This window comes from Fukomys damarensis, unplaced genomic scaffold, assembly GCF_012274545.1.
Source record: "Fukomys damarensis isolate Sample0158 unplaced genomic scaffold, DMR_v1.0_HiC HiC_scaffold_27, whole genome shotgun sequence".
In the NCBI taxonomy this organism is placed as follows: domain Eukaryota; kingdom Metazoa; phylum Chordata; class Mammalia; order Rodentia; family Bathyergidae; genus Fukomys; species Fukomys damarensis.
Window position 1 is genome coordinate 39624813 of NW_022900939.1, and position 24407 is coordinate 39649219.

The 24407-nt window shown below is 40.7% G+C and overlaps 1 protein-coding gene across 33 annotated transcripts in view; it reads right to left on the reverse strand.

Annotated features, from left to right (window-relative positions):
• Rims1 (regulating synaptic membrane exocytosis 1) overlaps positions 1-24354 on the reverse strand; it is a 176110-nt gene extending 151756 nt beyond the window's left edge. For all 33 annotated transcript variants that reach the window (XM_033756727.1, XM_033756719.1, XM_033756718.1 and 30 more), the window contains exon 1: positions 24176-24354. In XM_033756727.1, coding sequence (XP_033612618.1) covers positions 24176-24272 — 97 coding nt within the window. In that variant the 5' untranslated portion in view covers positions 24273-24354. The remainder of the gene's footprint in view (positions 1-24175) is intronic.
• Positions 24355-24407: the final 53 nt, after the last annotated feature.

Consider the following 24407-nt stretch of genomic DNA (forward strand, 5'->3'; position numbering starts at 1 on the left):
AAAAAAAAAAAAAAAAAAAAAAAAAAAAAAAAAAAAGACCTAGGTTCGATCCTTGGTACCAAAGAAAGAAACAAAGTCCACACATGAGCTTTTCACTGTTATCACAGGAGTTATGCAATTACCTCTGCAGCACAACCTCAAAGTCGTGCCACTTTAGCAAAAAGTTTGATTTGCTGGTGAGGAGACTGTGATGGTGTAGGAGAAGCCTACAATCTTGAACTTCTATTCACACATTTGGAGTCAGTGGGAATTTTCTACAACAGTTAATGGGGCCGAGGTCTTATTTAACTAAACTTAATTTCCTTTCATTACTGACATAAAGAAGATAAAAGAAAAAACAAAAAGGTCCAGAGGTAGACCTGGTATCCCAGCAAGTACTCAAGAGAACAAGTCAAAACTTTCAACAACCAATTTATTCACTTCCCCTTCTGAAACCAGTATCTTACTGGACTTGAAAACTCCAAGGAGCTTACGGAAATAAGCAGGTTCACGTCCACTAAATTATGGGATTTTTTTATTGAGTTTACTGGAAAACTCTAGGATACATTCATCATTAGGAAATTGTACCTTTACATGATCTTGGTTCTTATTTTTTTCCCCATTCCCCTGTCCTCCCTTCCACCACTAAATTAAATTAAAATTAAATTGTTCACTAAGTTAAAACATATTAAACACTGCGTGCAGCCATCACTGTGATCCTGTGCTTTGAGAACTTTCTTTATTTTTTTCTACTTCCTTTTTCTCACTAATCATTGGTCTGCACTAATTTTAAATTATAAAATCAGATTGAAATCTATTAGTCTAGTATTCATTCCTCATTCCCTCTCATAAATTTATATTAATTTGGTATAATTACCTTGAATTCCCTAAAGTGCCTTGATAGAAGGAAATTAATCAACTGGTAACAAATTGTATTTCTAACAAAATTTTAATAAACGAAGCAAGGTCTCTAAAATGGTATTATTGGCCTTGAAAATTACAGAACCAGAACAAAGGATCAATATTAGAAGAAGCTTTTACTGACTTTATTCTACAACACGCTTTCACTCATTTCTGGACACCACATAATATGACATCTCATTCACACACAAATAGAAAAAAAATCCTTCTATTTTAATTTAACAACTCAAAAATGTATGTTACCAGTATCTACCAGTTTTAAACATTTCTTATTTAAAATGACCCTCTGTATCTGGTGCTGCAATCACTCCTCAATTTAGCTGTGAAACTACAGCCACTCCAAACACCAGCAAACTTCCCTTGGGAAAGAACACATAAATCCGAGCAGCAGTTACAATTTTGAGTTTGCTTCAGATAAACCATTTGACCTCATGACACTACAGCCCGGCTCAAGGCCCATGTTTGTAGAAAACTATCAGTTCTTTCCCTGGAACCCAGGATCTCTTATTTTTGATAAAGGTAAACGGATTCCTAGTAATGACGACTCCAATCTGTTTTGTCTTGTGTTTCTCATTCCTTGTATTAACATGAGAGAGTATAGCATGGAATACGTTGACCACAAAACAAAACCCATGCACAATTAAGCAATTTATTATTGTTTTTCTTATTTTCACAGAACACTGGCTTTTCTAATCTTCAGCTCTTTCTTGACTTGGCTATTACAGAAGAATACAAATCAGAGACATGATCAATCATCTACACTGCAAACCCCATACTCTCACGTCACAGAAACAGATCAGGGATAACACTGGAAACTAGACACTTCGCTCTGTCGAGAAAATATCACAAAGTAACTCCACGCTTAACATAAAGAATGGGGAATACTTAGGCTAGCAAAAGAGCTTCAGAGGGAGTGTGAAGTACAGGTCCGGGCACAACTGGAAGGAAACCGCAACAGGACGGCCACCCCCGAACTGCTCAGCTGTGGCTTACCAGCACCTGCTCGGCCGGCCCCGATGGTTCGCGCTTCCGAGTCAATGGACCTCACTTCTCCCCACCCTTCCGAAGGGACAGGAACCCTTAGTGCACACATGACAGCAACCTTGCAGAAAGAATCCAGCCTGGCTCTTTTCAGCGTTGCTGTGTAGTCCCTCTCTGCAGCTCAAGACCTTATCTAAGGAGAGGGTGAAGTGTCTCCTTCATCACCACTCTACTCGTAACACAGCACAACAGGAGGAGCAAAAAATGGAAACCGAAAGAAAACACTGATGTGAGCATAAGAGAAGCTCCTCAGATGACTGACGCGGGTCACGGCAGGCGCCGTGAAGCCACCCCAAGGACTGCTGGGCTAAAATGCCACGCGCAGGACTCAAGTGGGCCCGGTGGTGTGAAGACTGGTAGCCTTTACTGAGGGGAAGCATATTGTCATCTCTGCTGGGTTTTAACCAGATCCACAGGATTCAGGAAATAAGCTGCCTGCCAGATGACACTACGCTCCTAGCCATTCCTTCTGTCTGCCTATTGCCCAAATTACTCCTAACCAGTGTCCTTTCTCCCGCTGTGAGCTTATTTATGGAGAGGGCTAAATAAACAATTCTTATGACAATAAAATGGCCTTTGGCCCACGGGGTGACTTCTGTAAACACAATTCTTTTGCTTTTGTTAAACAGTATTAGAACTGATTAAATGGTGGCACTTTTTATATCTTTGATTTGTGAAGGAAAGCACTTTTCTGTGTATTCCTGAAGAAATGTGTAAAATAGGGCTGCATTCCATTATATATTTTTATAAGGAATTTTTCTCTAGTGCATAACTTTGTAAACCTAGTTTCCATCTTGCTATTGCTTCCTGTGTTCCCCTGTTGGAAGTTAACGCTTCTTATATATTTCCAAGGGAGTTTTGCTCGTGATAAATGACACGGGCAACATTTCCAGAATATGAAAATCTGCTCCTTCTGGTAGAGGGTGTGCATAGTTCTACTTATGAAAAAATATATTTTATATTCTTCTCTACCACAATTTTTGTGATCTTTTCAGTTAAAGTGATTTTAATTTAGTTATTTTATGGCAGATAACTACTACTTTTTGGATTTTAATATAGAAAATGTTATAAATCATAAAAGTTCATTGGAATGCATTTCATACTTCCAAAGTTCTATTCATGTGTTTCAAAAAAAATCTGAGAGGTAACCAAGAAGGAGACAGATAACAAGAGGATCAACCATTTACAGAAATATGAAGTCTATTCCAAGGTTGTCTTACACAGGAAACTAAACACCTAAGTAATTTCCTAGAGCTTCTACTTAAGTAACTTTTATTTTTAAATTAAAATTTAGTTCTAATATAACAGCCAGAAAGTACACATAAAATATACTCAATGCCGATGTATTTAATGTTGAAGTGACATTCACATATTCCTTAGAAATTCCATTTTCCTCCAAGGCCCTAGGAATTTGCATATGCAAAACGAATCCAATTTCCATGTCAAAATCTGTCCCGCACATTATGAAGCTATCAGTACTATGTTGATATCTAGGTTCCACATACATACTAAGGACAGCAGCGAGCAGTACTGAAGCACTTAAATCTGTATGTGTATTTTCCAGCTCTTCCTAAGGACTTTGTTTTCCTAAGCACCTTTAAAAGTTGAAAAATATCTCTACTCGTCTACAGTTGGCTCATTCATGTTTGCTATGTGCCCTGCTGATCACAATCATATCTTGTTTTAAAAAGTTACTTCCGTGTAAACAAACATGCCAAGCAACTTTAAATCATGAGGCTATCTAGATAATGTACTCTCGGGAATGTAAATCCAGAAAGGGATTCTTCATCGGGCTACAAAATGGAAAATGTTCAGGTGATTATACTGGCTGGCTCTGTCTGTTTTGTGAGTCCTGCTGTATTAACCTATTAGTGCTGAAGTTACAGTAGGTCAAACTCCAAGCAAAGAGAGCAAATGCATTATCTTTTCACCTATATATGTGTAAACTCCAGATCCTCTTAGTAATATCTACGTTATTAATCTTTGTAACCTGTAGTGCAAATTAACGTTTATGAAAGATTATAGCATAAAAACAAGTTCAAGTCCAAGACATCATCTCTAAGACATTTTTATTGATGAAACCCAATGCATATGGACTTTTGTTTTGCACTTCCGTACAGGCCTGCAAAAACAGTTGCACAGTGGACATTCTCTTGTTATTCCTTTCAAATGTAGCATCACTCCAAGATACTTTTCAAGTATCCTTATGCACGTGCATTCATCTTTCAAAGCACTGGAGTAAAGGGAAGAAATATCTGGACAAGGTCTGTGCCCTGAAATTTTAAATGTTATTTTATTTCCAAACTACGATGAGAAGCCTGGGGCGCCACTGTGTGGCAGGTAACTTAAATGTCAGCCAGACTGGATTAAGAGACTGGTGGAGAGATGCCTGGATCATAAGGGTGCTGTGCTTGTGTGTAGATTAATTCGCTGATGTACACAGCCCAGTGCACTCATGGAGGTGGGGCCGAGTTGGAAGAGGGCGGCCACGGGAATGTATCTTGGAGCATGCTGCTCTCCTATGCTCTGCTTCCTGGGCACCTTCAGCGGAGCAGATCTGCTCCACTGAGCCCTTTCACAATGGTCCCTCTGCTGGGGACCCAGCTGGCCCTAGACGGCACCCTCTGAAATGGTGAGCCAATACAAACCTCTCCTCTTTTCAACTCTGATTATCAAGTATTTTGCACCAGCAATGGAAAAGCTGATCGATAACAACTTGACAAGTGACAACTGAGTAGCACAAATGAGAATGTGAAGTCAACACTAACAATTGTACCTAAGTGAGGATGCTTTGGGTAACCACTTTCCTAAATTTAAGGAGTCATTTTTACTTAGCGTACAACATAGGACTGTGTTCTTGACGGCTCATAATCATAATCTGCAACAAGTACGACATATACTGTGCTACTGACTTAGACCTCTTACTGAAACTCTAGAGTACTTAGCTCTGCCATGTCCGTACCTGAGAACAACAGTTTATGGAGATTTTAGCAGACAGTGTCAGATGAAAGGCCCCCTCATCAAATGTATTCAGGATATATTGTGTATTCTACCCCTTTTTCGAAAAATGACAAGTCATATTACCATCAAAAGTAGTGGGAAGCTGTGCCCTAAAAACATCTGAAACCAAAGTTAGCATTGGCCAAGCTTGAGCTCAAAATCAGTATCATTGTTTTGCATTAATATGAGGTAGAGGAATGCTAGAATTATTAATACCATTTATTCTGAGTTGTTAAGATAGCCTAAGTAACAAGGAAGGAAGCTAAGTGTTGGATTCCATTTTACAGATTTACACTTGATCTTCAGGACCCTGCTGCCCCTTGTGGGTCATTTCTAGATAACAGGCACTGTTACATGCCCAGCCATTTCAATAAAATAGCTGTGACTCTGTTGCCCGCAAACACCAGCTCAGCCATCTTCCTCCCAGCTCACACAGATCTATTTCTGTGTCAAGGTCTTCATTTAACCAACTCTACACAGTCACAGAGGCAACTATTTTGAAAGATTCTAAGATACCATGGAATGAATATGTTTAAAACAACAACAAAAAGCAAGTCTAACCAACATATCACAGGCGATTCTGATCTTATATGTCTAGACACAGAACAAATCAATGTTCAAAATATAATTTTGTAGAAAGACAATAGCAAGAAAGAAAGCAAGAACAGCTGTGAAGGTATAAGAATGAATGAAATACTAGGACTTGTGGACTTAATACATTTAGTTCAATTTTCCCAGTATTGAGAACTTCATTCATATTTACAGTTTCCAGATTCAGAAGGCTCCAACTTTTCTGTATTAGTCACCTTTTCCAGTGCTGGTATAAAATACCTGACAGCCACAACTTGAATAATAACAGGTTTATTTTGGCTGTTTCAGAGGGTTCAGTCCATAGTCTCCTGGCTCCAAGGCAGAAACACAGGGTACAGAGGAGCAAACAGTACCAGAGAAGAAGGGGCCAGGACCAGATTCAGGTCCCAAGGCCACAGCCCATGATCTACCCAGAAACACCTAGAAATGTGCTTTACTAATCCCCTAAGCAGCTCCTAAACCAATCAACTTGACAACCAGCTTCACTGTCCCATTCCATCCCTTGTCAACTTGACACTCAGACATAATTTTAAATATACTTTATTTCCAAATAAACATAAAGTTATAATTCTGTCTAACCTGATGCAGCCATTCCACATACAACCAAAAATGTACTAATTTATTCTCCTAAAGTCTCAACAGTTCTAGCATTACTCAAAGGTTCAAGTCCAAAGTCTCTTCCAAGACTCTAGGTGAGCTGTTAGGTTTGAGCACGTGTAACACTCAAAAAGTAAGTTAACAGAATCCTAAGATTATCCCAACAGCCCCATGCTTATGGCCTTATTGACTGTAGTCTACTCACCCTTTTTCTGGGGCTGGCTCTCTTCACCACCTGTGGGTCTCCTCAGGAGATATTCCATGCTCTTGGTATGCTATCTCCAATACGCTGCTTTCTACTGCACCTTTGGCTTGCTTCATTCTCACAGCTTTATACACTCATCTCTCAGCAGCACATTTCCTGGCCACACAGGCCTTCCTTTGAAATCTGAGTGGAAGCTTCTATGACCCTACAACTCCTGCATTCTGTCCTACTGAACACCTAGCATCGCAAGGTTGATGCCAAAGTCAGTCACCAGGTAGAGCTGTTTCTGGGCCTCCTTTGACCATGGCTGCAGCAGCCTCTGAGTGCCTGGATGAGAGACTATGGCGAAATGAACCCCAGATACTGATTCCCTAGGCGGAACTTTCAGGGCCCAGGGGCTCTCTTCTCATATGACAGCTTTACACTGTTTTTAATCCCTGAGTCTGTGGTCAGTGAAATCTTACTGATACCTGAGATGCACCAAGGTATTGTTTTTTAATCTTGGTTCAAAATACTTGGTTTATTTTAATAGTACTAATCTCTCCAGCGACCACACCACCTCTGGACTCAACTTTACTTGCACTTGTTTTCTGTCCAATATTTAAGTTTCCAAATCTTTCTGGTCTGCTTTTTACTTACGGTTTTCACTGTACATGTGGCTAAAAGCAGCGAGAAGTACCTATGCCACAATTTGAGCTTCCTCAAAACTTCCTCCATCAGTTCTACTTTCCATCACCCTAAACTCAGCTTTCCACATAGTCTCAGAGTCTTAGGACACAGGTAAAACAGACAAAACTTTTTGCGAGAGTGTAACACACATGACCTCAATTCCCAACAGTCTTTAATCCCCGGTGAAACTTGCTGAGCCTGGCTTTACTATGCACATTCCTATAAACATGCTGGTCTTCTGAACTATGACCAGAATCACCCATCAAGTTCTGCTTACAGCACTGAAGGCTTTCTCTAGCCTCTATATGCAAACCCTTCCACCCACAAACCAATTCTGAAAACTTCTAAACCACGTGGTCAGGCACCCCGCTGCTCTGCTACCAATTTTCTGTATGAGTCAGTTTTCCTGTTGTTGGTATAAAATACCTGACACTCACAACTCAAAGAAAGATATTTATTTTGGCTTTTGGTTGCAGAGGTCAGCTGGTTCGATGGCGGAGCAAAGCTGCTTGGTTCATGCTGACCAACAAGCAGATCAGGGAAACAGTGCTAGACAGGAAGGGACCAGGGAACAGATACGAACCTCAAGGTCATAACTTCATGACTCACCCAGACACACCCAGAAGTGTGCTTCGCTAATCTCCTAGGTGGTTCCCAAGCCAATCAACTTCACAATCCAGCTTGCCTGTCACACTATCTTCTATCAGAATTTAAAGTGTTCTTTGGACCCTATAGCTATAAAATGTCTAGTCTGGAAAATTCTGAAAAGGTAAAAAATTCTAAGTAATTACTGCTATCAAAGGGTTCTAGAGCCCCAATTAAATGCAAATGAACTCACAGGTCAGTGAATTGTTTTCAAGTCGTACTATTAAGTCATTCACCATCTACACGAATATGAGCCAACCATAAATTTTTCTGTTGTCTGACAGTGTGTTAGAGAAAAGTATACTTAAATCTTCAAAGATTTGGTCAGTATAATTTGCCTCAAATGGCACTGTCTTTGAAGCTAAGGAGCCCCTGAATTTCCACATCCTGACAGAAGCACATGGAGAAAGTGAGTCTAAAAGAAAACATGTAAAAATGTTCTATGGTCATAGGATATGGCCCAGGAAACACACTTGTAGGCAATTAAAAGAAGATAAATACTACTAAAGAAAATACAGAAAAGCCAAAAAGGAAGTCATCACTTAGTGTATTTACTTTATAAACCCAGCTCACTCTCAGGTATGTGCTGCTAAAGTAGGCCTTCAAGGCTCCCAAATGTTTTCTACAAGAAACCTAGAAAAGTAGCACAACTTGAAACTTGAGTGCTTTTCATGGTGATAAAAGTTTTTGAGTAATAAATGGTACTTGAGCATTTTAGATTAAAGACAGGCACAAATGTTTTATCATCACTTCATTTTGAAAAAAAAAAAAGAAAACAGGGCCAGGGATTTAGCTCAGTGGCGCAGTGCCTGCCTTCCAAGTGAAAAGTCCTGAGTTTGATATCGGGTACCAAAACAACAACAACAACAACAACAAAAGATAGAGAACATGTCAAAAGAAAAAGGAGTCCAAATGACAAAACCAAAATTTTGACTCTCTGAGCACCATTTCTTAACATTTTCTTGTTTATCTGTAACTTAGGCAGGTGCTTCTGGGGTAATGAGAAGGAGTATGAGCTGTTGCTATGTAGGAAACGTATTACAGAATGAGGCATCACTGACCAAAGATCAAGTTTAACGTTTCTTTCTCTGGTTTGGAGCGATCTACAATTTATGTGATCTAAGTTCAGTCTACGAAATCTACTTAAGGAATAGCTTGAGATTCCAACGCCTAACAAGACACTGAGTGTCCTCTAACTCACCGTTCGAGCGTCTATTTAAGCTGTGTTTTATGTGGTCTTATTTCATTATAAAAGAAAACACTCTCAGGGTCCTCGCCTTATGCAAAGACATCAATTCACATTCCCAGGGCTCGGAGAGGATGCAACTAGACCTGAGAGATGGTTGCACCCAAGCCCCCAGATGCTACAAGTTTGTATTCACCCAGGGCTACGCTGAAGTCTCACCCGGACTCACAGCGGGGTTTCCTCATCTCACTTCTGGAGTTCAGAGGTTTCTCTTTCACACGAACAGCTACACATTTTTAAACGTTCTTTTCATCCCTTGTTTCTAAGTTTTCTGTGGAGTTGCATTTTGTTTCATTTTACTTTCTTTACTCTGGCAGCCATTTCAAGATTACGAACATGCTATACAGGTGAGAGATGCTACACAGTTATATGACCACTTATTATTTCTGTGCACCATTTGCCTTTTTTACTTTCTGTCATCTATGTGTCGTACTTTTAGTTAGGTAGCATTTTAAAAACCTTTTAGGAATTTAACAAAATGAGTATGAACCAGGGATTTTGCAGGACAGATGTCCCAAGTTTTATTTCAACTGAATCGCTAAGTAAATTACACACAAAAAACAGTGTTTTCTCTGGTTCACCTACGCCTAATAGGCCAGAAAACTTAGGGCATGTTTACTACTCCTCCAATTAATTAAAAATAACTTTTTTGTAAAAATGCTATGAGCCGAGATCCAGATATAAACTCACATATGACCTCCCTTCTTCCACTCAAAATACATTTATTTTAAAAACACTCATGTTACAATGCATAAATCAGACAAATATAGAGAATACATAGAATGATAATGATTTAATTTTAGATTTTGCTAAGAATTTTATACAATTAAGCACTATATTGAAAAGCTAAAGTTTGCACCAAAGGATAGGAGTGGAAAGTACAAAACTGAAAGACACAAGAAATGACCTGGTGTATTGGAAGTCATGAAAGAAGAGAAAGCAAAATCAAGAAATGAATAACAAATAAAAAACCTAAATTAAGTAAAAACAAGGTAATGCGTACAGTGTTGGAGCTAAAAAATACAAAGAAGACTGTGACTATTGCTGTCTTTCAGCTGCTAAATTTAAGGCATGGATGGCAAGTCAAGCTTACAACTAAGCTAAGGCAGAGGGTGGGGTCAGGACCTCACTGAATCAACCCCTTGACCTCCAGGCAGGGAATTCTGCTCAAACCCCATGAAGGTGGAACCTTATGGCACTCCAGCCTTAAGGTGGCAGCATTCCTGCTGTCTGGTGGTGTGACAGAGTGTGAACCCCCAAGCAACTCAGCCAACCCACCTCGGCTATACCAGGGGCAGGAGGCTCTGAGCACGGCCTGCTGGCCATGGAACTAAGGACTTAGTTTGTTCCAGGGAGACAGAAGGACCTGGGTTGGTGGACAATGGAAGCTATGCAAACACGCGACTTCTCACGCAGAATACTAAATGAGCACGTAATGGAAACCTTCTAGAAACTAAAGACTGAAGGGAAAAAACATCTAGAAAGGAAAGAGCTGAAAGTGGATGGTGGGAAGTTCAGTGCCTGCCTCAAAACCATGCACGCTACGTGGAAAAGGACAAGATGGTCTGTAATGGCAGCTGAGTGACACGGGACAGAATGCAGCACAGAAATGCGAGCAGCTGCCTGCACCCTCCTGGGGTGTCTCGGGAGCAAGGTGTGAAAGCCATTAGTGCAGGAGATAAAGCTTTGAAGCTTTTCAAAGTCACCGGTCAAACAAAGGGGAGTTTTGTAATGTACTAGATGGGGACATCAAGCTGCTCCATGTCGCTACCATAGAGGTGGCCAGGAATTCCCGGTTAATTTAAGTCAGGTGTCTGCGGAAGTCACACTGCAATATTTGGGAGACAAAGCCAGGACACACTGATGTCCCTGTACAACACAAGCATCAAGCTGAAAGGCTTAAAACGTAACAGTGAGAGCCCAGGATTCGGCCCTCTGTGGTGGGGGCTCCTGGGTGACCCGGATGCAGAGATGTTCAGGGGCTGTGGCTCGTTCTGTCTCTGGCTCTGGAGCCAACAGACTTCTCCAAGTCAGCCTTGGAGTGGTGGAGCTCTTTGCCCCTGCAAGGCAACCTGCTGATGTCCACAGCCATGCTCCGCCTGCACATCTCTTCCTGCGAGCCCCTGGGAGACCCGGGCTCTGGCGCACGAAAGGGGAAGGGTGGAGATGTCAGGGCTCCGCCTCTCCTCAGGCCCCTCACTCTGCTTCTCAAACCACCACCACATGTTGTACGTCAGAGATGAAAACCGTGACAGCCTCGAGATGAGTATGAATTAAAATGCATCCCACACAGCTTCTTCCTGGAAGAGACAGTACTTAAGAGCAGCTGGTTAATCTCGCCAAGGAAGGATGAAAGCGCATCCTTCTTTTTGAAAAGGCTCGTGTACCTGCAGCCCTGGACAACGGCTTTCTTAGAGCAGCTCCCTGCTGCACATGACCTGTAGGGACACCCATAAAAATGGAAATGGTCACGGCTTGCCTCGTGGGCCAGCATTCTCTGAAGATGCAATTCTTTGAAAAACAATTCTCTCTCTCTAATTACACATAATTTCCCATAATGCAAGTTTATCAACTTTTGATGATCAGACAAGATTAGACATTTTACTTCTATATATTTGAGCTTCTTTTATTTTTAAAGAAAGGAGAAAAATAGACAAATGCAAACATAAAGAATACGTTACCTACCATTCAAATAGTCTGCTCAACATTTTTACACTAAGCCTATCAGCTCTCTACATATTATAAACATTCTTTAAAAACATCATACATTATACATAGAATTAGTAATGCCTCCAAATGTCACAGACATATTTTATGTCATTCAATAAGAAAATATGTGATAGGATTTTAACAACTATGCAGAATTGTTTAATCGGTGTCTTTAATCAAGTTGCCAATTTTCATATTGGGAATACAGTTAAAAATAAGTAATATCGACCCCATCATCTGTCATAAACTGTCTATTCTGTCATTGTACTCTGAGATGCAATCATATTTTGTGGACTAAACACAAATAATTTGGCTAAGAGTTAAGGATTTCAGCCATTAAATAAATCTGACAGTTCATTTATTTGGGCTTTAGAACAGCTCACGGTTTCAATTCCAAGCATCAGGATTGCTGAAATTTAACTAATTCCCATTACTATTTCAACTCCCCAATTCACTGAGAAATACAAGGTTTCTGGTGCTTAATTTAACTCAGGGATTCCCAAGGGGTTTCATTCTCTAACCTAATTCATAGCTTCTGAAAGACACAATCTTCTCAGTACCCTGTAAACCAAATGTAGAGTTCCTATTCTTTGGGTGCATTGTGCCAATAAAAATTTCAACTTCTTTCCTTTCTGACCAGTGAGCTAGCAATCAGTTCTCTCTAAACTGTTTTGCTTATCACTGTTATCGCTGTTACTAATATTGCTTATCTCTTTTGAAAATGTAAGGGAATTTCTCTCCTGTAACTCATGCTGTAGTTTTTCCTGTGGATGATTTTTTTGCTGTCATTGAAAGTGTACATGGGCCAGAGATGTAGCTCAGTGACACCGCACCTCCCTCGCCAGCACAAGATCCTGAGTTCAATCTCCAGTACTAAAAAAAAAGAAAAGAAAAATGTACAAGTTGCACCAGTCTACACACCAAACAGCAGATAAAAAGGGTTCCTTTTCCCCACAGCCCCTTCAGCATTTGTTATTGACTGATTTCTTGATAGCAGCCATTCTTTCTGGAGATGGAATCTCAGCACTGTTTTAAATTGCATCTCTCAAATAACCAGTGATGTTGAACACTTTTTCATATCTTTATTTGCCTTTTCTGATTGTTCATCTGAGGAGTGTCCTTTTATTTCAGATGTCCATTTTTGCACTGGGTCTTTAAATTTGGGGGAGTCTGATTTTTTTTAGTTCTTTATACATTCTAGGTAGTAGTATAGACTGGTGCAACCGCTCTGGAAATCAGTGTAGAGATTTCTCAAAACACAAAAAACTAGAGGTTCCATTTGACCCAATTATACCTCTTCTTGGTATCGTCCCACAACAATTAAAAACATCACACATCATGCAGTGATATATGCATGCCTATGTTTATAGCAGCACAGTTTGGAATATCTAAATCTTGGAAACAGCCCAAATGCCCATCGACTGATGAGTGGACAAAGAAGATGTGTTTTTAATATAGTGGAGTACTACTCAGTCATAAAGAAGGATGGACTTCAGACATTTATAACTAAATGGATGGAACCTGAGGCCACATCTTTAAGTGAAATAAATCGACACACATGTCTAAATACCACACTGTTTTTCTGGTGTGAGAACCTGAAAATGGCAATAAGGACTGAAATGTATAATGGATATTGGGAAATGGGAATTAAGTGTGTAAATGGGAAGGGGAACAAGGGAGGAGGAAGGGAGAAAGGAAAGAGGGGAAATAAAAAAGTGAAAACAGAAGGAAAAAATGGAAGCAAAGCTTTTTGACACGGAGGGGAAGAGGGTTGAGGGGAAATTGGATAAAATAATATAAAAATTATTTTAAAATGTACAAGTTAATTTCTAGTAGCAGGAATACTACAGTTCCATTTTTATAGTTCAAAGAATTAATGTCCAAATTACTAAAATGATTAAAGAAACATAATTCTGAACCTGAAACTAGGCTGAAATAAACAGTATAAACAGTTTTTTGTCACTCCGTGTAGAGGTACTTATTGATTTAAGCATTTAAGTACTTTTTCCAAAAGCCTGACAATTTAATCAATAAATTTAAGAAACATACCAAAAATCAGAGGACATGAAAAAATTGCCCCTTCTCAAACTCAATTTATCTTCACTAATATTTTTGTGTACATCGTTTCTTTCTACTAAAACACGTATTATTTCATTGCCTTTTTTTACTTCTACAAATTAAAAAAAATTCAGTGATGTGCAGCTTGACTCATAACAATACTTTTACATGTGTGAACTATAAACTGTCACTTTTGTAAGTGTAAAACAGGATATAAATGTAGAAACATGATTTCTACACTTAAGCTTACAAGGAGGTTCCCCAGGAAAAGCCAAATGTGTATAAATATCATATTAAAAATAAAATGAGATGGTTCAAGAGAACGATGGAGCAGGCAGTGAAATTCAAATCATGGAATGGAAAGTATTTACAAGGCAGAATGCTGTCAGATAATGGAGATGAAAATATGTGTGAAAGTGTGCAAGACGGAACAAATACTAATCAGAGCACAGTGCCGCAGTCGGTGAGTCTGCAGAGACAGGTTTGGGCTACAGTTGGAAGACTAAAGAATGAAGTTTTTGGATTTCATTCGGTACGACATGATGAGGCAAGGTATAATTTTACCATCAACCGAGGGCAATGATATAGGGTCAGGACAGCAACAACTGCCACACTGGAAAATCCCAAAGACTCTGAAGTGCTTTCACTTCCATCACCTCAGAGTGTGGAGAACACTCTGCCTCTGTCCCTCGAGCCCTTCCTCATTTGCGAGTGCTCCAGCACCACGGGGCAGTACTGGGAAGGGGCACACATGCCAGTCCACTCTCAAAATGAACTCCTTGCTAGGAGTTCTAAAGGATGCCTGGATACAACAAAACAGTATTTTATCCCCTCAACACAAGTCAGGTCATGCTGTGTCTTTTTCTCAGTCAATCATTTCCCCAAATAACATGCAACTTTTTAATGGGAAATTTATATTATGATACAAAATAAAAATCCACACAGAAGAACCAGTACTTCATAACTTATGAGGGGCCATCTTTGAGATTCGGAAAAAGTCTGTGGAGATTAGAATCAGTGGCAGAAATCCTAAAAATAACACCAACATTCAGACTCCAAACCAAAGTAATTTAATCAGATTCTCTGGTCTTGGGACCTGAACATTTTTATGTTTCAAAGATGCTCAAATGACCACAATGTGCCTTGAGCTGGTCGTACCGTGCTCAATTCAGCTGTCCTTTAAAATAACGGGGGCATCGCTCTGCACTGACCACATCAGAATTAGTTCTGGAGCTACCCACAACATTTCATTTTTAAAGCCACCCCCAGGGGACTTTACAGGGGATCCAGACATGAGGATCACTGATCTAAGGCAACGATCTCATTCTGGCGCCCAAGGTGACCCAGTTCTCAACAGAACCAGGATTCAAACCTTGTGCTTCAGCCTGCAGGCCCAGGGCTCCTTTCCTTCCACAGGCCTGGGCGTGTCTTCACTATGTCTCACCGGCCCGGTCTCCTGTCTCTGTGGCCACATCCTGCCCTTGGTCAGGCACAACACCCAGGCACCCCGGCTTCTCTCACAGTTCCCATGACGTGTACTTTTTATTCATTCTCCTTGGTGCCACAGAAATGATCCTTAATGAGCACCTTCTGTGCATGAGGTACCAGGCACCCACAGACACATGCACAGTATCTCAGGAGACTTCTGCCTACAGTATGTGCAGTTACTATTCCAAGTTTTTAAAAGGATGGAACTGGAGGCCTTGAAAGGTTAAGTAACACATCTGAAGAATTTAGTTTCAGCTGTGCTTAAAACTATGTCCTTATGATCATAGATATCCAATCTTCATCATACCGTAATTACTCTGTAAGATTCTTCATGATTGGATATATTTCATAGATAAGCAAAGATGGAGATAAATACCAAATGTCAGTATTTGTCAGGTACGTATACAAGCACACACAGGCCTTAGTTTCTTCCTTCCTATATGCATACCTTTCTATGAATTGTGTCTCTCTCCAGATCATTTATTGAGTTCCTCACTCCTCACCCCATTCCCTCGGAATGTAAGTGTATTTGGAAATAGGATCTTTAAAGATATAATACAATTGAAATGAGGTCGTCAGGGGAGGTTCTAATCCACTATGACCAGTATCCTAAGAAGAAGAAATGTGTCACAGACATGCACTGAGGAAAGAGCACAAGAAGACAGGGAGAAAACCGTCACCTGTGACCAGGGTGAGAGCCCTGGAAGAGACTCTTCCTTCATGTCCCTCAGGAAGAATCAACCCTACCAACACCTTTCAGCCTCCAGGACTATGTGGAGAGAAACTGCTGTTGTCAAAGTTTCACAGTCTGAGGGACCGTAGGAAATTCATACAATCATCTGGCACACAGCAGCCTCAGAAGAGTTTAGCCTTGCAATTAAAATGAAATCTGCCCTTTGACATGGTGTAGGTGCTTTCTGAAAAGAGACCATATTTCTCAAGTATAGCTCTGTAGGTAGAACAAGACATGCAAAGAAAATGGCTACATGCAGTAAGAATTAAAACCAGAATAGCAGTTAAAGAATAGTGGATGCCCCATGTTCCATGGAGAAAAAATGTGGAAGTTAACAGGTAAATTTCCAAATGTGATAGCTGGAATCACTGATGTCAACACCTGAGCATGGAGCCCTCGACTCCTGAGGGAAAGCAAAGCTTTTGTTCTAGAGGGACTGAGGCAGCAGGATTTGACTCAGTCACAAGGGTCTTGGGACACAGATCTATGAACCAGAATGAGGTGCCAGGCCAGACCCTGGTCACAGGCACAGGCTAGAAGGGAGACTGCTAGGACAGAGCCCAGCCTGCAGACAGAGCAAGTTAGCACAGTCCGTCCAAACAGTACTTCTCCTGGGGTGTGGCTGGTGCTGGGAACAAGATGAGTTCCAAGCTCTTCTAGCTCCAAAGAGAGAAAAGAGCTCCAAGGACAGGGAATTTGGAAAATCTTAACACCTACAACGTTTCCTTTTCTGTTTAGGTGTGTGTGTGAAAAGGGAGATTTGTGTTTGCTTCTGAAATCTCTTACAGGTCTGAGATTCTGCTATTCTGTTAGATCGAACCAAAAAGTAAGGGCAACCTTTTCATTCACTGGATAAAATGGGTCAAAAACACTGCAGTATGATTGTGCATTTTAAAAGGATACTGAAGAAAAACTTACGGAGATAGAACAGGTAACACTGAGACCTTCACTATCAAATCTTTTTCTAAAGGGACTTTAAAACATAAATATCTTCCCTTAAAAAAGACAGTTAGTTACATGTCTCTGTAAATGTTCTCTACTAAAATGGAGAACATGTACATCATGTAAAATATGTACTTTTGTTTTTGAAAATGTAGCCCAGATGTTAATTTAATTTCTACTGATTCAAGGATAGGATTTTTTCTATATGCAACTGAATGACTAATATTTATAGCCACAGTATGATTTGGAAGGAATATTATTAGGCATGATCACGTTATATTTCCAGACTTAATTTCTTGGCTTTTTATAGAATTTTTTATAGAACTATCACGGAAGCAAGAAGATTTTTTGTCATTTATATATTAGACAGAAATTAAAATTGAAAATCCGGTCCTCCACTGTAATGATTTTCAAGTTCATATTAATGCATATTATTAGAAATCAGGAATCCAGAAGTAGCATGTTAGCTCAGGTCATGAACACGGAAAGTGTGTTATTTACGCTCTTTAAATCTCTTCCCAAGATTTACAGATAATTAAAACAGCTAATGTCCATTCTACATCCACTGGAAGAACAAAGTAGATCTCAGACTCTGCCTCTGTGTCTCCTTTGCAGAGTTGAGAGAGAATTAAACTTATCTGTCCCTCGACACTGCCAGACAGCAAGGCCTCTTTCACACAGCCTGCTCATGTCCCCATCACTTGTAATGTCAAGGAAAACCAAGCACCACACAACCTGGACATTATTGCTAACTATCAGTCAGTCCAACCGTCTAATTGCTGTCCTATACTAATCTTTTACCTCTGCTTAGATTGAAAGGGCAAATTCAGGAGAGGCTAGAGAGAGTACTTGGTGGAAAGGTTCAGGGGTGGAGGCAGAAATCACAAAGCCCGTGTCCATCTACCTGTGTGCGGAAGCAACCAAAGTATGTAAAGGGGAATGCACAAAATAAATGAAGCGGGCTCCGCAGAGAGAACCAACCAGTAACTGGAGGCACAGTGCTCTAATAAATATATCTGCAAAGCCAGGGAAGTGGCTGCATATAGCAGGGACCTGATGAAGGGTTACCGTACAAAGGGGAATTAAACAAGATTAATATGAAAAGAGAAGCCAATACTGCTATGATTCCATGTAGACCAACTGCTGTTTTGAGATTCTGATTGCTAAATCCCAATTATGGAAGGCCCCCGAAAACACCAAAACTGCCATTTGCCATACCAAAGTTTACTTGCATCTTAATGAAAGGGTATTAAGTAGTATATTTTCTAGGATAACAAGTATCACATGAACTCACTCATACATTAACAAATAAAATAGGAAAGCTCCTGTGGTATGAATCGCTGCAGGACCCTTCTACCCACCCTGTCAACTCCACTCCTCAACCTTAATTTTGAATATTTATTGTACAGTATTAGTTCTCCCGATGGAAGCCAATTTGCTCCTCGATGTGGACTGCTTTGATTGGGATCTTACCTATTGCTTTCTAATCTGAAGACATTATCTGAGGCGAAAACCAACTGCAAAGCAAATAATAATAAAGTTCATTCGTTAGTTCGCTGCTTGTTTCCTTCCTTCCTTTCTTCCTTCTCTCTCAGTTTATTTTGCTTTTGCTTTTTGGTGCAGGGGGTTAAACCCAGGGCCCTGCACATCTCAGCTCATACCCTACTACTGAGCTACACACTTTGCCTTTTTCTCCTTTACACAACAACTTACTTAAATATATTTAATATACTGTTTCTCGCCTTAAAATGTGAATGGAATCTTTAACTCTTGAACGTTTTAGAATATTCACATGTTTATCTACCCCATCATCTCTTCCTTCCCCAAAGCCCTTCGATGCCCATGTCTGTTTTCTTTTTATTCTGACATGAACACAATTACATTCAATTGTGTAAACGCACAGAGCTGTCCAATGCAGAAGAGGATTTATTCTTACAATGGAAAAACCAATTAGTAGCTTTATCACGTTACTTCAAATGAAGATTCCAGAATCAAGTAAAAACAAATGCTATCCAAGGATTAAATTTCTTTTTCTAAGATGCACTGCCAGGGTACTCAGAGGGAAATGGCCTTGGGACTCAAGGTCAAAGGGCTGTAACAGTGATTTGAAATCATGTCACATTTTTACTTCACTCCATATTTGGACCGTGACTTTCTTTTAAGAGTTTAAATTTAAGGGCTGGGGATTTAGCTCAGTGGTTTGGTGGCCTGCCTTGCAAGCTCAAGGACCGGAGTTCAATCCCTGGTACCAAAAAAAAAAAAAAAAAAAAAAAAAAAAAAAAAGAGTTTAAATTTAGTTTCAACTTTGAAGTACCCCTTTTTCTGGTTGAAAGAAGACACAATCTTTCCTCACCACGTCCGTGGCATCAAGTAACTCATGGTCAGCTGGCTCTGAGGCAGACACATGTTGGCAGACAATCATGGTGGATCTGAGTTCACAGGAGCAGGGAACCAGGTGCAGGGGAAGAGCTCCTCTGAGGCACCAACCCAGTGACCCACCTGCTCCAACTGCACCACCTCCTGACAGCACATGCGGCTACTATTCACACTGGTGGATCAATCCACTGAGGACTATGGCACCCATGTGGTCCAAGCACCTCTCCAGGAGTCTCTCAATCTCTCCAATTGACAGGAGGATTCACTGGCACAGATGGCACACACTGGAAAGGGCTGTCTGGGCCACTACTTTCTTCCTCTCCTCTCACTCTATCTAGTGTCAAGCCACCATGAGGTGAGTAGCTCTCCTCAGCCACATCCTCTTTCCCATGATGCTCCACTGAAGCACGGACCCAGAAACAAGAAGCCAAGTGACCACTGACAGAAACTGCTACAGCCAGGAGCCAAAATAAATCATCCTTGTAAGCTGATTTTCTCAGCAATGGAAAGCTGATTGACACAGTAAATATCTTCTTAGCTTTGAGGTAGCCTCCTTTTATGAGTTTTTTATTGACGTTTCATGGGACAAGAAAAACAAATGCTTGTATCTGACAGTCATGAAGAGAAAATCTCTTTAAAGTTGTAAATGTTCAAAAGTAACCATTTTCTACATGTATGTAATCAAATTTTTACTATAGAGCCTAATTTCATATCTCAGGACATTCTGTCATTCAGAGGGTTCTGGCTAACCAAGTGGAAACACCATGAGAAACCATGTGTCTTCTATCTCTGTCTCTGTCTCTCCCCTCCCTTCCTCCCTCCCTCTCTCTCCCATGTATCTTTTTCTTTCTTTCTATCTTTCTAATCACTGTAGCTGTAGACCATTACATTCATGGATACATTTATTATATGAATCAATAAATAAGGAAATGAATGATAGCCAAATTTTTGAACTCCAGTGAGAAAACCAATAGAGTTGTTAAAAGGATATCAAATTTTTGATCTCAAGGAAGAGAAGTCAATAACATCTGAATTGTAAGCTATTACTTGAGCAGCAGGCACTGCACAGATGCAGGCCAGAGAGGGCACTCCCAGTACTTTTCATTGAAGGACAAGAGCATTACATAAAGAATTGCATGAATAAATTACATTTTAAGCATTTAACAAGTGAGTTTCCAACTCTTTTTCTTGATTTCCCAGTGATGGAACTGTCGGGTTCCCAAACTCAGTAGTCAACCTTTCACTTTGCCCACCACCTCGATGGAGTCCAATGATACTGTTTTTCCCACACTCATTACTAATTAGAGCCCTCAGTCTTGCTTTTCAACCACTCATCATTTTGTACCACTGCAGGATCATTTCTTAGACTAATCCAGACACCACATGCTCAAAAAAGACTGCTACACACTGCCTGCCAGTAACAATTACACGCCAACCAATGTGCCCCTGAGGCACAAGCAGACCTCTGAAGGCATTCATCGAGCACTTCACAAGTTCAAAGGCAGTGGGTGCAAGGTGGCTCCAAGCTTGAGGGCAGACTTAGCCTGCGTAAGGCCTTGAGCAACCTCCAACACCAGAAAGAAAGAGGCAGCAGGGAGGGGAGAAGTTCCAAGTCATAAATGATTTGTGTTGTAGTTTTTAGAAAATCAGCAAGGACAAGACAAATACAGACATGCTATTATCCACTATCAGTCTCTTCTTAAAACCCTTATAGTTTAGGATTTACACATTCAATTTTTTGTAAGTACAGGTGGTTCACTCCCTTGGAATAAGACAGCAACGTCTGTTTCTTCCCAGAATTGGCACCATTTCTTGCCCTCCTCAGTATTAGCACAGTGACTGCCTCTTTCTTCAGAGACCTCTTCACTCAGTTCCTCGGGGGCACAAATCTCTACTAGTTCTCTCAGTGGGTTATATATGACGCATTTCATTTAAACTTAACTGACAGCTTAGAAATTCTTTTCGTATTAGTTCACTGATAGCTGTTTTTTTCTGTGTAGAGAAACTGATATTACTTAATACTTATTAAATAAGGGACCAGAGAAATACAATTTTTCTGACTTGACAATAGCAATATGGATGGCATTTACTCTTAAAACATGTGGTAGTTGACCTCAATTTTTAGATAATTCCAGTGTACAGAACTTACTGTTAATCTGGGTTTGTATGTGTGTATGATTCAAGGGAATAGATTATGCTGAATATAAAAGCTGTGCCATCTTTCAGAGGCCACTTGCACTGAGTTATCAATTTTTGTTAAGTAGGTGATGGCATGCAGTAAAATTATATCAATATACCAGGGAGAAATATCCCTTTGAAGTATTTATTAAATTATATTTTATTGTGTAATTATCCTTTATTTCTTTCTTCCAACAAAATGTAAGCTCTGCAAGGAAAGAGAACATACTTATCTTTTTCAACCTGAGTAAATTCACAGATAGCACAAAATCCATAACTGCTAATAAATTTAAAGAACCAACCACCATATTAATAAAATAAAAATAACGGTATCAGCGATAAGAGTTTCAGTAACATATCAAGAGGTTACAATATGTCAGGTATTAAGGTAAATGTTTAACTTATGTGTGTAACCAATAAATGGAACAAGAAAATGCCTGGGACATATTCAACCCTGACTTTTATCCTCCACCACCCCTTTAAAATTATTCCTGTATACCATGGGGTGATCTCTCTCCCTCGTCCCTGAAACTCACATATGGTATCCACTGTTCCCTAAAGATCCATCCTCACATCCTCCTTTTCAGTCTCACCCAGTGGGGCCCACAAGGGGTCTTTACTCTTCCTTGATAGTTATGGCGGCTATCTCACGCTCACAGCAATCCTACTTATCCATGACCACACGGGCAAACACAAGACTGGAAGAATGCTTACTTATCACTACGTGTCATCTCATCCAAACCACTCAACAACCTCACCAAGTCCTTCCTCTTACCTCTACAGCACTGATTAAAAACAGGCAGAGACTTATGGAGGGAGGTTGAGTATCGCGTGCAATATCATGGGGTACCACATCCCCAAGACTGCAATGCTGGAGTTTGGTAATCTAGCTACTGATAGATGTTACAGAGGATGGCATTTCTGACTATGCTTGAAACAGGAAAATGTGCTACATTATCATTAAGAGGTATTTCTTAAGAGTCAACATTTCATTCTATAAGCATAGATAACAGGATTGGTTAAAATATTAATCTAGGAGAACTGTCTTGACTGGAATCTACTTCAGAAATTTATTTGAGAATTGGATGAGTAATAATGTAAGAGAAAACAAGGTTATGTGTACCAGATACATGTATATGGGATGTTCCTGTGTCCCCAGCAAAAAGGATTGACATGAGCTTCAGAACTTTTGTACACCCCAACTAAGACAAGACCAGGGTCCTCCACACCTCCAGGAGGAAACTCCCAGTAAGACAGGCAGCACAGGCAGCACAGGCAGCGGGCTCCCTGACACCCACAGGACCACTCCAGTTTTCTTTCACCAGGCATTCCTAGAGTAAGTAGCTTAAGGAGACTACTCCGCCTGATTCCATGCCTGCTGTGATTTATAACACTTATTTTAATACATTTTTAGAATTATCTCAAGGAAAATATACACCTCTATCCTTGTCAAGACTTAACACCAGTCAACACACCTGTTTAGGTATGTATTCAACGTAGACTTTATCACTTCAGAGGATAAGAGAAGTCGGAATATCCATGACAGGTTCATGACAGCTTAGGAAGAGAAGTCATCAGAGGACATACCGAAGGAGCCAACTGGGTCCAACGCACGGAAACGCCAAAGACACATTCGCGTTGGTGTGCAGTGACAATAAAGACAGAAAACACTTTCTTAAACATTCCTATGTAGCGCATGCAAATGGAGACCGCGGGCTGGGGAGGACACAGGCACATGACAGGCATGCAGTTTGGGGACAGAAGACAAGGAAACAAAGTGATGTAATAAACTGTATCATATATGGCATATAACTTGGTAATATAACCTAGCGATTATAAAGCAAGCCAAAATTTTTAAAAAAAAAAGTTCTCCAAAATACAAATTCACTAGGGAAACTATCCAAAAGCCTCAACTCTACCACATGGATAGTGACCACCACCGGTAAAGTTGGAACTTTGGTCCGTTAAAAGTTGAGTGAACATCAGAAATGAGAAATACTTTGGAAATACTTTCAAAAGAAGGGTGCAATTATAATATCTAATTGAAAGATTTCCTTCAACAGCTCTATCAAATCCTAGAAGTATCTGTGATGATCCCTTCGAGCCCTGACATGTGGCTAGTGGGACTGAGAAACTAAATATTTGTTTATTTAATTTTAATTTATTTAGATTTAAACAGATTACAGTATTTGCACAGCTCAGAGTTGGAAAAAAATCTATCACACGACATTCCTAAAACTTTTCAAAGGTAAGCTTCATATTGCAAAGTTACTACCTAAAACACACTATATAACACCTTACACGACATAAAGGTAATTTCTTTGTAAGCTGTATGAAAGTTCAGTCTGAACTTCTAAAAATGCTACCCGAATAACATAAGAATGTATACAGTAATCTTCCACAAGGACAGGAACCAAAGTCTCTCCTAAGTCACTCTCACAAGTCAAATCTGGAGCTCAGGGTTGTATTTAAATCCCACCAATTAATTAAAACGCACACCTCCTCTTGGCTGCCTCTCTGTGAGCGCTCCGAGGCTCACACACTGCCCACCCTAGCACACGTGGTGCGCCCACAACTCCAAACCCGAGACACGGGCACTTCCTCTGACCCCGGCACGCACACACCTGTAACCCCGGCACACACGCGCGCGCACGCACGCACACACACACACACACCCCTCCAAGCCCGGAGCGCAGGCACTGCTGACCTTGGCAAAGGTGAACACCTCCCCCGCCTGCGCACAGGGACACTCGCAGCCCCACCCTGCTGCTCCAGCACCTGTCGCCTGCGCGCTCACCTTTCTCGCTGACGCTCTCGCTCTCCAGCTCGGCGTCCTCGCAGCTGGTGTACTCAGGCGTGGACACGCCCTCCTCCTCCGAGCTGCTCACCGACATCTGCCGCTTCTTGCCGCCTCTCTTGGCGCGGTGCGGCTTGGGGGGCGAGGGCCGCACGGACTCGGACTGGTCGGAGCTCAGCGAGTCGTTGCGCAGCATGGTCTCCACCTTCTCGCGCTTGGCCTTGCGCACCAG